The sequence below is a fragment of the Leucopleurus acutus genome, assembly GCF_964270905.1.
Source record: "Leucopleurus acutus genome assembly, chromosome: 15".
Lineage (NCBI taxonomy): Eukaryota > Metazoa > Chordata > Mammalia > Artiodactyla > Delphinidae > Leucopleurus > Leucopleurus acutus.
The window spans coordinates 36140349-36153273 of record NC_139157.1 but is presented as its reverse complement, the minus strand read 5'-3'; the positions used below and the strand labels follow the sequence as shown (position 1 = coordinate 36153273).

Sequence of the window (12925 nt, the reverse complement as noted above, 5' to 3'; positions counted from 1 at the left end):
TACAGGTGCAAAAACTGTAACTTTATATTAAGACATCTCACTCACGTCAGTAAGTGAGTTAAATCACAGAAGGACAAAACAAGGAGGAAAGGACCAATTTCGGGAAGACAGCTGAGTCTTTCCTCCTCCATTTCGTTTAGATCTGTCTTTCTGGGCTTTCTTTCCTAATGGCATTTCGTTTGTAGGGAAGTTCTTCGTATCTTTCGGTCTAATTATCTCATTGTACAAATCTTTGAAAAGGAACGAACTGTGGTTTGCTCTGCGCGCGGACATCTTTTCTTCTGCCCGAGTTCTTCCTAAGCCTTCAACCAACTTTCACTGAAAAGGATGTCGCTGAGGGGCGATGAAGCTTGAAATCCCGCGATTTTCTCATTCTCTTTTCTTTCTCTCTGCAGACGCCACCCCTACACCTCGCTCTCGCACTCCAGAGAATCCACCACCGTTTTTAATGAGGTGGGGCGTTTTAAAGAGTTTCCTCCGTTTCTCCCTCTGACCCGAGAAGCACTTTCAGTGTTAGACAAGGCGCCTGACCAGGGCATAGGCAATTGGGATATTAGAGGGGAATAAAAGACCTAATTGAAACATCTCGTGCTGCCTAATTGCGATCAAGTATCTTGCAGATAAGTTAGCATGTTATTACATTGGTCGTGTTCAAATCGCCGAGGTCTTTTGCCTTACGCATTCTTGTTTATTTAACAGACTTATAGAGCGCTTCCAACGTACCAGGCACTGTTCTAAACGTTTTTAAAATATGACCCTCTTTGCTTAAGAAGTATTTTTAAGCGACAGTAAACCCGCGTGTGCATTTCGAACGTCCCTGCCACATTTTTCTTTATAGCATGGTACAGTGGTTAAGTCTTCAGAGACAAGTATGGAAAAACTTTAACCAGCTGCAACTTTTTTTCAAGCAAGTCATTTCCCTCTTCGCAATTCTTCGCAATTATTATAATTAAATACAGTAGGATAGTGAGAAAGAACTCTTAAATTTTTTTTCAGTAATGATCTCAGGTTTTGTCCCCGGCGTTTTGAAGCGCCCGCTAATTTGATCGCGTGGCCAAGGTTAATTGCATCTGTAGACATTCGCTTTCAGAAAAATGCGCACCCTTCGCTAAAAGTCGTGAAGGCTGAGTTCGCCCCAGGCTGGAGGCGGCGTGTCCCCGCGTGGCCTGCGCGGACTGGCCGCGGGCGCATCCGCCGGGGAGGTGGGACGGTCGACCCGCGCAGATCTGGCTCTTCCCTAGCCGGGCTGTGAGGACCGAGAGCCGAGTGACGTCGGGGGAGGTCAGAACCGAAGGGAGGCGAGCCCGCTCGGCTCCCCGCAGCGCGCTCAGGCAGCCGGCGCTGCAGCGAAGCAAAGGCCCGGAGACCCGCGCGGAGGGGAGGCCCACAGCCGAGCTGGGGGGTCACCGCCCCCCGCGGCCTCGAGCTGACCGGGTGCATCCCCACCAGGCCCCGCCCGGCTCCCGACGACTGTGTGTTTTGCCCGGTGTTAAGTTTCAGAAGTCAGGATGGAACGTTTCGGGTTTCTGTTCACACGGTTATTGCAGGCGCCGCGGTGGGGACCGCACAGAAGAGACGAGGGCGTGTGGGGAAGGGGTTTTGTGGTTTAACGAGGGCTTAACCCGCGGACTGCAGGTCCTTCCCGCTCTCCCCCTGCCCTGCCCCGGCCCGGGCCCGGTCTTTTCAAGTCTCATCCCTTCCTCTTCTCCTCCCCGCCCCGCGCCGGTCTTGTGTGAGGAGAGAATGGAGTGTCAGAGGGGGACGCCCTAAGCAGATCCCCAGAAAAATAAGACTCCGTCGTGGCGTAGGGCTGTGGCGACTGATTGACGCCTCTGTCTCAGAGGCTTTTCTGCCCTAAGCACCGAGCTGTCCCGGCGCAACGAGTGGAGTCTCGAGCTCAACCCCGACCAACCCGGCGCCCGCCTCCCGGTACCGCGGCGCCCCGGCGGGCCCACCGCCTCCCGCTGCCCTCGCATAGACACAACTGCGTAGCGGGTTCAAACAACTACCTCAGAGCATGGATGGAAAGAGCAGCTTGAAAACATGTTTTACAAGCATATCTAGAGTTTTATACAACCCACGCTGTCCAATGCACTAAAGACTGGACACGCATTCGTCTTTTAGAAAACAAATTAATTTCCAAGCGCGATTTTTTTTCACGTCCGGGATTGTACTTAACTCTACCGCTGAGATTACCCAAACCAGGGAGTGTGAATTGCAATTATCTGGATAATCCAAGCCCGAAAAACTCGAACTTGAAAAACTACTAAAATTGTGTCCTGAAACACCCGCATCATTGCTCTAGTCCTTCCTGCCACCAGAGTAGACACAACTCCAGCCCACGGTCTACTCAACGGGATCTATTATCCACAGCCTCAGTGGCCAAATGGAAAGAACTGATTAGGTGCAATTAGAAAATCGTTTGGTGGCCGGTCTCTCAGACCCTCCGACCGCCAGCTGTCAAGTACCTGGTCGGGGAAACTTGCGTCCTTATCTGTTCACAGCCCAGAGGCCGCGGAAGTAGCCTTGGGAGTTGCCAAAGAGAAAAGCAACTTTGATTTAGGGTTTTCGAAAACCCCAGAGGGCAAATGTGACCGCCAGGGTCAGTCAGTCAGCAGTTTTGGTCCAGACAAGGGACAGCCGAGTGGGGCGGTTCGGTTAAGCCACGGCGCCTCCCGACGTCACACACGCTCGCTCACACTCAGCCACGCGCTTGGGGTTACTCTTTAAACACAGGGCTGAAACTTCACCGGCAGACTGCTGGGTGCGGAGGAGCGCCAAAACCCGAGGTCCAGAGCCCGCCCCTCGCCAGCCTGCCCCCGCCCCCGCCGCGCCCGCGCCCGCCCCCGCGCCTGTGCCCACGTCCGCGCGCTTCCCTATCTAGAGTTAGCGACTTCGCGCTCCCGCTCGCCGCCGCCTCTCTCCACCCGCGCTCTGCTCCCGGGCCCCAGATGCGCGGCCGCGTTCCCACGCCTCAGTCGGAGCTCCGCGGCAGGCTTTGGCGAGAGCGGCCCCGCCCCTCCGCTCCGGCCAATCCCGGGCCACGCTGACTCCCGAGGAGGCGGTGCCCGGCGGAGCTGCGGGGGCCTGCGCGCTGGAGGCGGGCGAGGGGGCCCCGCCCGCGCGGGGAGGCGTGGCCGGCGCCGGCTCTTGCGGCCGAGCTGGGCTGCAGCGTGGGAAAGAGCCGCGAGGAGCCGACCGCGCTGCCGGCCGAGCCGCGCCTGCCCGGGCCCAGGGAGGGAGGAGGCAGGCGGGGAGGGCGCTGCGTCCGGCTTGGTGTCCGAGGCTCCGGCCCGGCTGCACCCCGCGCGGTGTTCGCCGTGATGAAGCGCCCTTGCGAGGAGACGACCTCTGAGAGCGACATGGACGAGACCATCGACGTGGGGAGCGAGAACAATTACTCGGGGTGAGCGCGGGCTCGGCGGGAGCTGTCCGGAGCCCGAGGCATCGGGGAGCTTTGTGTACGAGCGGCTACTTGGAAATCCCGAGGTTCCTCTCCGCCGCGTTCTAACCGAGCGGGGAAAGTTTTGCCCGAAAAACTTTCAGGGGTGGGCGCTCACGGAGCGCGTGTTCGGGTGGGGCGAGGCATGTGGGTTTGCACCCTAGGGGTGGGGCGGCTGAAAGTGTGCAGAGGTTGGAGAAGGAGGGTCCCCGGCTGTCAGCGTTGGGCGTGCGGAGTGGCACGCCCGGGAGACGGGCGACGCCCCCGCCACCGAAACTGCATTTGGGAGCACTTTCAAAATGGGCCAGGCGAAGAAAGAAAAAAATGATTTTTTTTTATTTTTAAAGAGACTAAAAGATGACTTGCTTTTTGGAGCCATGAAAGCAATTAGCGATGTCAAGGCTAAGTAGGCTGAGATTTCCAAGTTGATCGTATGTGACTTGGCTGACGGGAGTGTGAGTGACAGATGAAGGATCGTTTCAGGCATCATCTCTTTGCTTGTTCCTGAGTCTGGAGAAGATCGAGATCGTGATCACGGAAGCCAGACCTCCACTTTCCAGTGACAGAGAGAGGTTATGGAGGCGTTTTAGTGCCAAGGCGGGTCAAATGATAATTGCTTCTAATTGGCATCCCCAGAAGCACCTTAATTATTTATCTGCAGCTGTCACTCAAAGAGTAAAATTCTACGTTTGGAAAACTGCTTTTCTTTCAATATTATTATTCTAATATGTACAAACCTTAGACTGGAATCATTAAAAGCAAAGATATTCGCTTGAAACGTTGTTTGCAAAGTATCTTCTAATAAAGTGTTGTGTCATCTTAAAAAATGAGATCCGAAAAACAAAAGATGTCATGTGAAAGGTGAAACCAGTTGAGAAGGGGATGGGAATGAGGGGAACAGTTAATTCAGAAATAAGATCCAGAAGTGAGAAGGTGAGGTAATAAGAACCTGGTGTGTGCAATATTTCTATAATGAAAGAGAACAAATAACAGGAACCTGGAGAATTTGAGAACATGAGGAAGCAGAGTATCTATGAATTATGAAGAGAAACAGATACAAACTAAAGGATCATAAAAACTGTGTGACAATATAGTGATTTGACTGAACTTTTGATATAAAATATTTTTTCATTAGCAAACTCAAGATGGATTACAACTCTGAGAGGTTTAAGCTTAGATTGAAGGCTGAGAGATACTCACCTAGAGTTTTATTTTCAAAGTAAAACATTTACCTAGTAGTTGATCTAATTTTAATTTTTCTATTAGTGGCATATTTAATTTTGGGTCATTCTTTTGGAAGATTAATATAGAAAACATTGAAGTCATTTTTTTCTTGTATGACTACTTGGAGTTTTGAAATAGTAAGGTAACTTCTGTTTATTTTAAAGCTTGCATCTAGGGACAACAGTTTGACATGTGATGGCTGTATATCTGTTTGATAGTAATTATTTTAAAATAGCTTTGCTTTGTTCAGTGGGTCTTACCAGAGGGAGGAGGAGGGATGCTATTAGAGATTAATTGACTTTTAAGAAACATTTATGAGTGGAACTAGGAAGTACTAATATCTAACTTCTCACCCTGACTGCCCATAATTATTTCATTCGGAGGCTCAGTAAAAGTTTAGGGACGTTTTTGCCAGTGGATTTGACATCTGGATTAGTCATTAAAATTAAAAGAAAAAAAGGCATGATTCCTATCTGAAAAGAGATATAAGGGCTGAAAGCAAAGTCTGTAAAGAGCAAGAATTAAGAATAAAATAATGCTGATCTGAACTGTGCTATCACTCTGAATATTTAATGGATGCCATCAAGCACCCAGAAGAAAACAATTGTTATGTTAATGCAGCACCTGACAAACTCTTCTTATTTCATAGACAAAGTACTAGCTCTGTGATTAGATCGAATTCTCCAACAACGACATCTCAGATTATGGCAAGAAAGAAAAGGAGAGGGGTATGTGATTTTTTTTTTGTCTTTTTATTTCATGTAATCCAGCCTAATGTGTAGCAGTTGTATTTTTCCATTACGAGTAATTTTATCATTTGTGTATTCATGAACTTTTGTTGTTGTTTTGCTTTTTGGGGATAGATAATAGAGAAAAGGCGTCGAGATCGGATAAATAACAGTTTATCTGAGCTGAGACGACTGGTGCCAACCGCTTTTGAAAAACAAGTAAGCTGCCCCCCCATCCTGACCACCCCACCAGTGAGCTCAAAAAAGCTGATTCTCTCATCTGGCAACGTGGGTTCTTCTTAAAGCTCATTAAAATAATGGTGTATGTGCCGTGATCTGGCACAGAGCAGCTATTTCAATAAAATGCTTTGTTGTGGCAAAACTATTAAAAACATAATCCATCATGAAGTTGAAAAACATTTCCATTCTCTAGCTTATTTTCCCTTAAGGGTAACATGTTCACGCTCTCTCTGTTCTTTCTGTGAATACCAGTAGTGGTTTTGTTTAAAACTGAGCTGTATGTAGTATTCTTCTTCAGAAAAGATATCCATGTGAAATTTCATTTTTGTCTCAAACTATTCTTTAAAAAGTAAGCTTTTTATTTTAAAAAATAATCAAAGCCGAGGAAGTAACACCTCTAGCTCCATTTCCTAAATAATAATACTAACAAAATTTATTTACCAAACCACTTGGTTTCATTTTTAATCCCTGGCTTAATAGAATGATGTTTGTTTCGAGGCATCTTTGTGGAAGTTGGTAAAAAATCAAACTAGCCATAAATTCCCCTTTTCAGAATTAAAGTATTCCTTTACCAAAAAAAAAAAAAGAAGGAAAAAAGATTTGCACACTTAGTAAAGTAGGAAGCCAAATGTTTAAATCTCCCTTTTCATTTTTGAAGAGTTGTGTTTTTCCTTCTGCCGCCATGGCCGATAGATTTCAAAGAGCATCTTTCAAAGAGTATGGCATCATACCTTTGTTGAAAGTAACTTTCAATTAAATTCAAATAGGGTATAAGACAGCTGTTGTTTGTTTATTCCATTTTGTTGTTTACTTCATGAACCACAAACATTATAAAGCAAGCCCTACAAAGCCCTTGGAAATTATCCAGAAACTGCAGTTCTGTTATTAGTCACTTTCACTGAAACTACTGTACATATTCATGGAAAAACTGAACATTGATAGAAGTACAAGTTGTCAAATGCTGTTGACTATACATTTTTAAGAGAAAAAAGGCACCACTCTATATGCTGAAACTGTCTTTAATGAGCTAAATGTAATGGGCAAATTGTAGTTTTGATTATTAGCTTTTCCCATGACAATACGTTGAAAATGAAAATATCAGTAATCAGTGACGTTTTTACTTTCAGTGCTGAAATGTCTACAATTATGAGAAACGGTTTGGTGATTTTTTTGGCGGGGGGTTGGGGGGTTGGAGTTCGTTAGATTTTTTTTCTTAAATGTCGACTTAAACCTTAAAAGCAAACCTCAGTAGTTTGGCAGTTAGTTACCATAAACACAGGCTTTCCCATTTGCTGAGCTTGGCGACCAACCCTAGAGAGCTGGCCCTGTCACAATATAATTAGAAGAGTGTTCTTTCAAGCAGTTTAAGTCACTCTGGCACTCTCACCATGTACTGGGTGCTGACAATTTTCACAAAACAAGTAAAGCATAGGAACCTGAAATAAACTGCAGTTTCCTTTTCAAGAAAACATACTGATTTAATTATTTAGCTCTTCCAAGAAATTAGAAGCCACCCACAGCCCTCTGAGACAGTTTGAAGTGGCACATTTGTATTTCAGTTGGTTTCCAGAGGTTGCCTTGTTTTAAAATGGGGGAGGGGCATAAAAATATAATGAAAATTTTATTAAGAACTATTTTAAACGGTTCAAATATCCTTAAGCATTTTTGATGCTTATTAAAGTTAGATTATTCTTCCTTGTTTATGATCTTGGAATTTACAGTGACACCTGCTGGTAATTATTGGGAAAAAAAAAACCTTGAAAGTCTTCCCTTCGCACTTTTGGTTCTATACTTACAGTGGTGTAGTATGAATTACCTTAAAGGCGTAATAGAATTATCTATTTTTGAAAGATATGCTTTTTAACAATAATTTCATGAGATCCTATCTGCTTTTCCTCCAGAGTTGGATTCAACTGATCTAGACTTCAGCATTATATAAGACTATTGTATATCCCCTGATAAAATAAAGTATATTATTAACCAGTTTGATGCAGTTTGAGATTTTTGCAGTTGTAGTAGTTTGAGTAGAGTTATCTTAGTGTAATTATTTTTGTGTTTAAAAATTATTATGACTTTTAGTCTTTAAAAGTTAAAATGGCAAATATCTGTCATTAGGTGTGATGCAATTAGTGTTTTCATGTAAAGTTCAGGAAGAATTCATATTTTTCTGTGAAAAAGTTAAACGTAGAATTTTCTAGTGAGAGGGAAAATGAAAAATTCAGGGTAAGTTGTTCCAAATTCATTTCCATAGGACTTATAAGATTTTATTATTTGTTTATTCAGGGATCTGCAAAGTTAGAAAAAGCTGAAATACTGCAAATGACAGTCGATCATTTAAAGATGCTCCAGGCAACTGGGGGTAAAGGTAAGTAGGTGACTTCATCCACCTCCCCCCCCCCCCGCCCCTTCTACCTTTCTCTTTTCATTTTTTCTCCCTAAGATTGTAGGGAAGTCATAGTTGAACAGTTCTTTAACGAGCTGCGATAGGAGGTCCCAGATTAAAGCTGTGGAAATCAATGCTAATGGCAGGATTGAACTCGTGGGAAAGAACTTCTGGAACAAAAGAAGCACTTGACCCTGGGCTTGTGTTTGCTTTTATAATACTGTGGGAGTAAAGCTTCATTCACAGCAGCCTGGTCAGAGGTTTGTTTGGGACTTTCAGAAGTGCATGCTGGAATTTGTACAGAAAGACAAAACAAACACACAAACATCCAAACATAAACAGGAGGTTAGACACAATCTTTTTCTCTTCTTTCCCTCTCCCCAGTCCCCTGTTAAATCAGGGATAGGACTCACTATAATGCAGCTATTCCAAAGGAAGTGAAGTTTCATTGTTGTTCTCAGAGTTTGGTTGATCTTGGATTTAGACCACACAGAGCATTTGAAGTGCAGGTAGTGAATCTCTGTCCTGGAAACCACTGATGGAGCAGTCATTCCTGTGAAGAGCAAACAGGAGCAGGTGCCCTGGGCCCAGTGCTGTAGAGAGATGTCTTCTGTACTGGATAGTGATTTAGGGAAGAATAGTCCAGTTCCTGACCCTCAGTTCATGCTATGAATGGACTTGAGATACTAAACGATGTAGTAGTCATTCAGATTTCATTATCCCACTTCTCACACATCACTCAGACTTGATTTTGCCCTTTTATATCTTTTTCACCCTTCACACAGGCCTTTGGTATTCATCTTAGCCAAGGGCTGTTCCATATATTTGATAACTGGGTAAGGAGAGGGTACCACAGGGGCTAAGTGCTGCAGCTACACCCTGAACGCTTATCTCTGCTCAGCATTAACCTTTTATTACGTAGTATCAGAGTTTGCCCTAGATCAGGACAGGGGCAGGGCATTGGAGGGAAATAGCTGTTTATCAATTGGTACAGAAGTATTTCAGTGTCTAACTCCAGCTGAGGACCTGTGGAGCATCAGCCCTGACCTTCACCATCTTTTACCTGTGTCAGGTGGGGGGGCGGTGATCATGGTAAAGGGACGCCCTCACACACAATGTGACTTACCCTCTGTTGTACCTTCTCAAGGAACCGTCCGTCCTGCCTGAATAACCATCCTGAATGGGTATGGAATTGTGATTTCTACTCTTTAAAATGTAACCCTCAGCATAGGCTGCAAATATTCTTACGTAATAGGGAAGAGAACTGGATGAAATTCTAGAAGCCTGTGATCCAGCCCAGCTTGGCCACTGACCCCCCTTTAAGCCGAGACAGAGGTGCTGGGCTGCACAAGGAGGCCTGTACTAGCACTCTGAGCCCTCGAGGCCCCCCGCCGCCCCAGGATTCTGTCTCTACACCTGCTCCCACAGGATGTTAGGGAACTGATCGGGTTAGTGATCGTGCAGGGAAAGTTGTTTGATTGCTTTACTTCCCTTGGCATTGTTAGCCACAAGGCTAAGAATTTTTATCAGCGTTTCAAATATTTGGCATGAGCTATACTTCTAAAGAGTAATATTGTTCTTATGCCTTATTATAAACACTAAGTTCCATCGTGGTTGCTATTCTTGGCTACCTGAACAGTCCTAAAATTCATCCCAAAATAGTTTGCGAACAGACATTTCCGAGCGAGCTCCATACGAGTCGCCTGACTGCCAGCTCATTAGAGAGGTCACCTCACAGGAGAACGTGTGGGCCTTGAAGAAGTGGGGCTGGCAGTGTGGGCTCGAGTTGTTAAAGACTCACAGCTGCTATGGGGGCCTCAAAATGTACTGGTGAAGGACAGACACTGCATTTGGGTTGCCTGGTTTCAAATCCTGGCTTGTTTTTCTTTTTTTTGGTCTGTGACCCTAGATAAAGGACTGACCTTTTCTGAACCCCAGTTTCTTCATTTGTAAAATGAGGACAGTGATAGTGTTCACTTCACAAGGTTGTTGTGAGCTTATTCACTTAAAGCCCAGAGAGCAGTGATGGAAGTGGTGTGGACCCCTGTGCTATGATTATTGGCCCAAGATGCGGTCGCAGGAAACAGTTGCTCATCGTCATTTCCCTCTGCATTCAGCAACAGTATAGGAATTACATAATTTATATTCCTTAAGATGCAACAGAGAACTCACCCATATACAACCCCATACAGCTGGCAAATCACAAATTTCAATTACTTCATGCCGACGCATGAAGATACTTGGAAGCTCCTGGGGTACAATTCTGTTGGTCCATTCTTTAATCTGTCTTGGTATTGCAGCAGTTTCTAGAGAGGATTTAGTAGAGTAACCTAAATTTCTAGATCCCTCTGGGTTTCTGGACTCTTGTCTACTCTGATGATTATCTCCTGTCTCTCATGAAGTCAGAAGTCTGCAAAGCCTTGCAGAGAACCCTGAGGACTCTTATGTGAAGTCTTTCTTTGGAGGCGGCGTCTTCAGGAAGAACTTTCCCTCCTAATGCCAGGGGCTTTATTGCTAACCATGCTGAAGTCCTGGGATGATGACTCTTTTTGTTGCTATCTTCCACATTTCATGATGTTCTCTTATGTCAGCTTTGTGCTGTTGTTGTTACGGTCTTAATGGTGTATATGTTTTCCTCAAATTTCTTTTTGGGACTTCCAAATTTCTGTTGAAGTTCTAGCTCTTGGACTTTGAATATTGTGACTACTATTTTCTAAAGTGCTAATCTAATTGTTAATAGATGATAAACAAAACAGGTAATACTTTGATCTACAAAAACATAAAAAAGGGAATGTAGTAAATGCCTTAGATGAAAATAACCTTGTTTGAATGTGATATTTCTCATTTATGTATATACACATCCCCGAAGTGAGTAGACTAAATTTTAATTTGAAAATTGTTTAAAAAAAAAGTTGCAAATGAGAAAAAAAGTCTAAAAAGGATACGTTTATACATGTTAGAGGTCACTTATTCAAAGTGGTGACATTTCCCCAAATGCCTGATTATTATCAGTACCCTAAATTGGCACTGATTCTAATCAGATGTTACTATTTTCTATTCTAATGTATTATCTTTGGATAAAAAGGGATTCTCATAAATGTGACCAGCTCTAGCCATTTTAATGGTAGTAACCTTAGGTGTAAGGGTATGTGCATGCACACTGACACAATTAATATACATTTTTTTCTTGGACGGATGCCAGAAAAAAGTAAGCTAACCAATGAAAGAAATATATATTTGGACTTCAGGAAAACTAGGAGTTATAGTAATGTTATATTACCTGATAGAAAAATAAGATCTTCAAATTAGTAACCAAGTTTTTAAAAATCATTTTGCTTCTTTAACTTTTTTCCATACAAAGTAATGGTGTTTTCATTTTGTTGATAAAATAACACTGAGTCAAGAAGCATTTATGAATTTATTGAGCAGTTCTGGCACATTTCTAAAAAGTCCTCAAACTGCTCATATGCATTTCACATCTCAGTTATAAATGCCAAGAGAGTGAGGATGTTTCAGATAAACCCTTTAATCTCCAATTCATGTGACAGAGACAGAGAGACTGGTACTCTGTTATACCGTGGAAAAGTTTACTAGAAAATTTCACTATCCCACAATACAAAAGAAGAGACACCATTTTTTTTTTCTGGAAGTGTTTGAAACACAGATGTTCTTAATTCTTTTCCCCACTGTGCTATTTGGTTGCAGGAACAACTGCAGTACATAGCATTGCCAGAGTTGTCACACATGTGAATTGCAAAGTGCACTTTCTTAACTTCTGCAAAAATTACAACCATAAATAGCTGGCAACATTCTCAGAAAGGATCGTCGTTCTTCTTAAATCTCTGAAGGACAGGGTGGAACGTAGGTGGTGGCTACTCTTCATAATTGTATCCTTCTTTCTCTCACTGTCTCTCTTGGCCCCCACTTTGCTCAAACCTCCTTTCAGGCTACTTTGACGCCCATGCCCTTGCCATGGACTTCATGAGCATTGGATTCCGAGAGTGCTTAACCGAAGTGGCAAGGTACCTGAGCTCTGTGGAAGGCCTGGACTCCTCTGATCCACTGCGGGTGCGCTTGGTCTCTCATCTCAGCACGTGTGCCTCACAGCGAGAGGCGGCGGCAATGACCTCCTCTCTGGCCCACCACCATCACCCCCTGCATCCTCACCACTGGGCGGCGGCCTTCCATCACCTTCCGGCAGCCCTGCTCCAACCCAGCGGACTCCACGCCTCGGAGCCCACGCCTTGCCGCCTCTCCACCACTTCAGAAGTGCCTCCTGCCCATGGCTCCACCCTCCTCACGGCCACGTTTGCCCACGCAGACTCTGCCCTTCGGATGCCATCAACAGGCAGTGTCGCCCCCTGTGTGCCACCTCTCTCCACTTCTCTGTTGTCCCTCTCGGCCACTGTCCACGCAGCCGCTGCAGCAGCCACGGCAGCTGCACACAGCTTCCCTCTTTCCTTCGCTGGGGCGTTCCCCATGCTCCCCCCAAACGCAGCTGCAGCGGTGGCAGCTGCCACAGCCATCAGCCCTCCCTTGTCGGTATCAGCCACGTCCAGCCCTCAGCAGACAAGCAGTGGAACAAACAGTAAACCTTACCGACCCTGGGGGACAGAAGTGGGAGCTTTTTAAGTTTTCACTGAACTTCTTGCAGTAGTAACTGAATGTCCTTTATTTCAGAGTCAGCTTAAAACCTCTGCACCCTGAAAGTAGCCATACAGATGTCTGCGGATCCACAAAGGAACAATAAAGCTATTTGAGACACAAACCTCAGAAGTGGAAATGTGGTATTATCTTTTTTCTCTGTTTCGGTTTAAGGCAGTTTGGTAACTGACATCAGCAACTTTTGAAAATGTCACACTTGTTTTCATTTAGAAGTCTCCTGGAAAATATACGGACTGAACCATC

The 12925-nt window shown here is 44.8% G+C and overlaps 1 protein-coding gene across 1 annotated transcript; it reads left to right on the top strand.

Moving 5' to 3' along the window:
* Window positions 1–3323: 3323 nt before the first annotated feature.
* HEY2 (hes related family bHLH transcription factor with YRPW motif 2) lies at window positions 3324–12649 on the top strand (the record flags this gene model as incomplete). The annotated part of the gene is made up of 5 exons (XM_082855405.1): window positions 3324–3406; window positions 5316–5394; window positions 5530–5613; window positions 7918–7999; window positions 11964–12649. The coding sequence occupies 5 exons, from the start codon at window positions 3324–3326 to the stop codon at window positions 12647–12649; spliced, it is 1014 nt and encodes a 337-aa protein (XP_082711531.1).
* Between the last annotated feature and the right edge of the window lie 276 nt (window positions 12650–12925).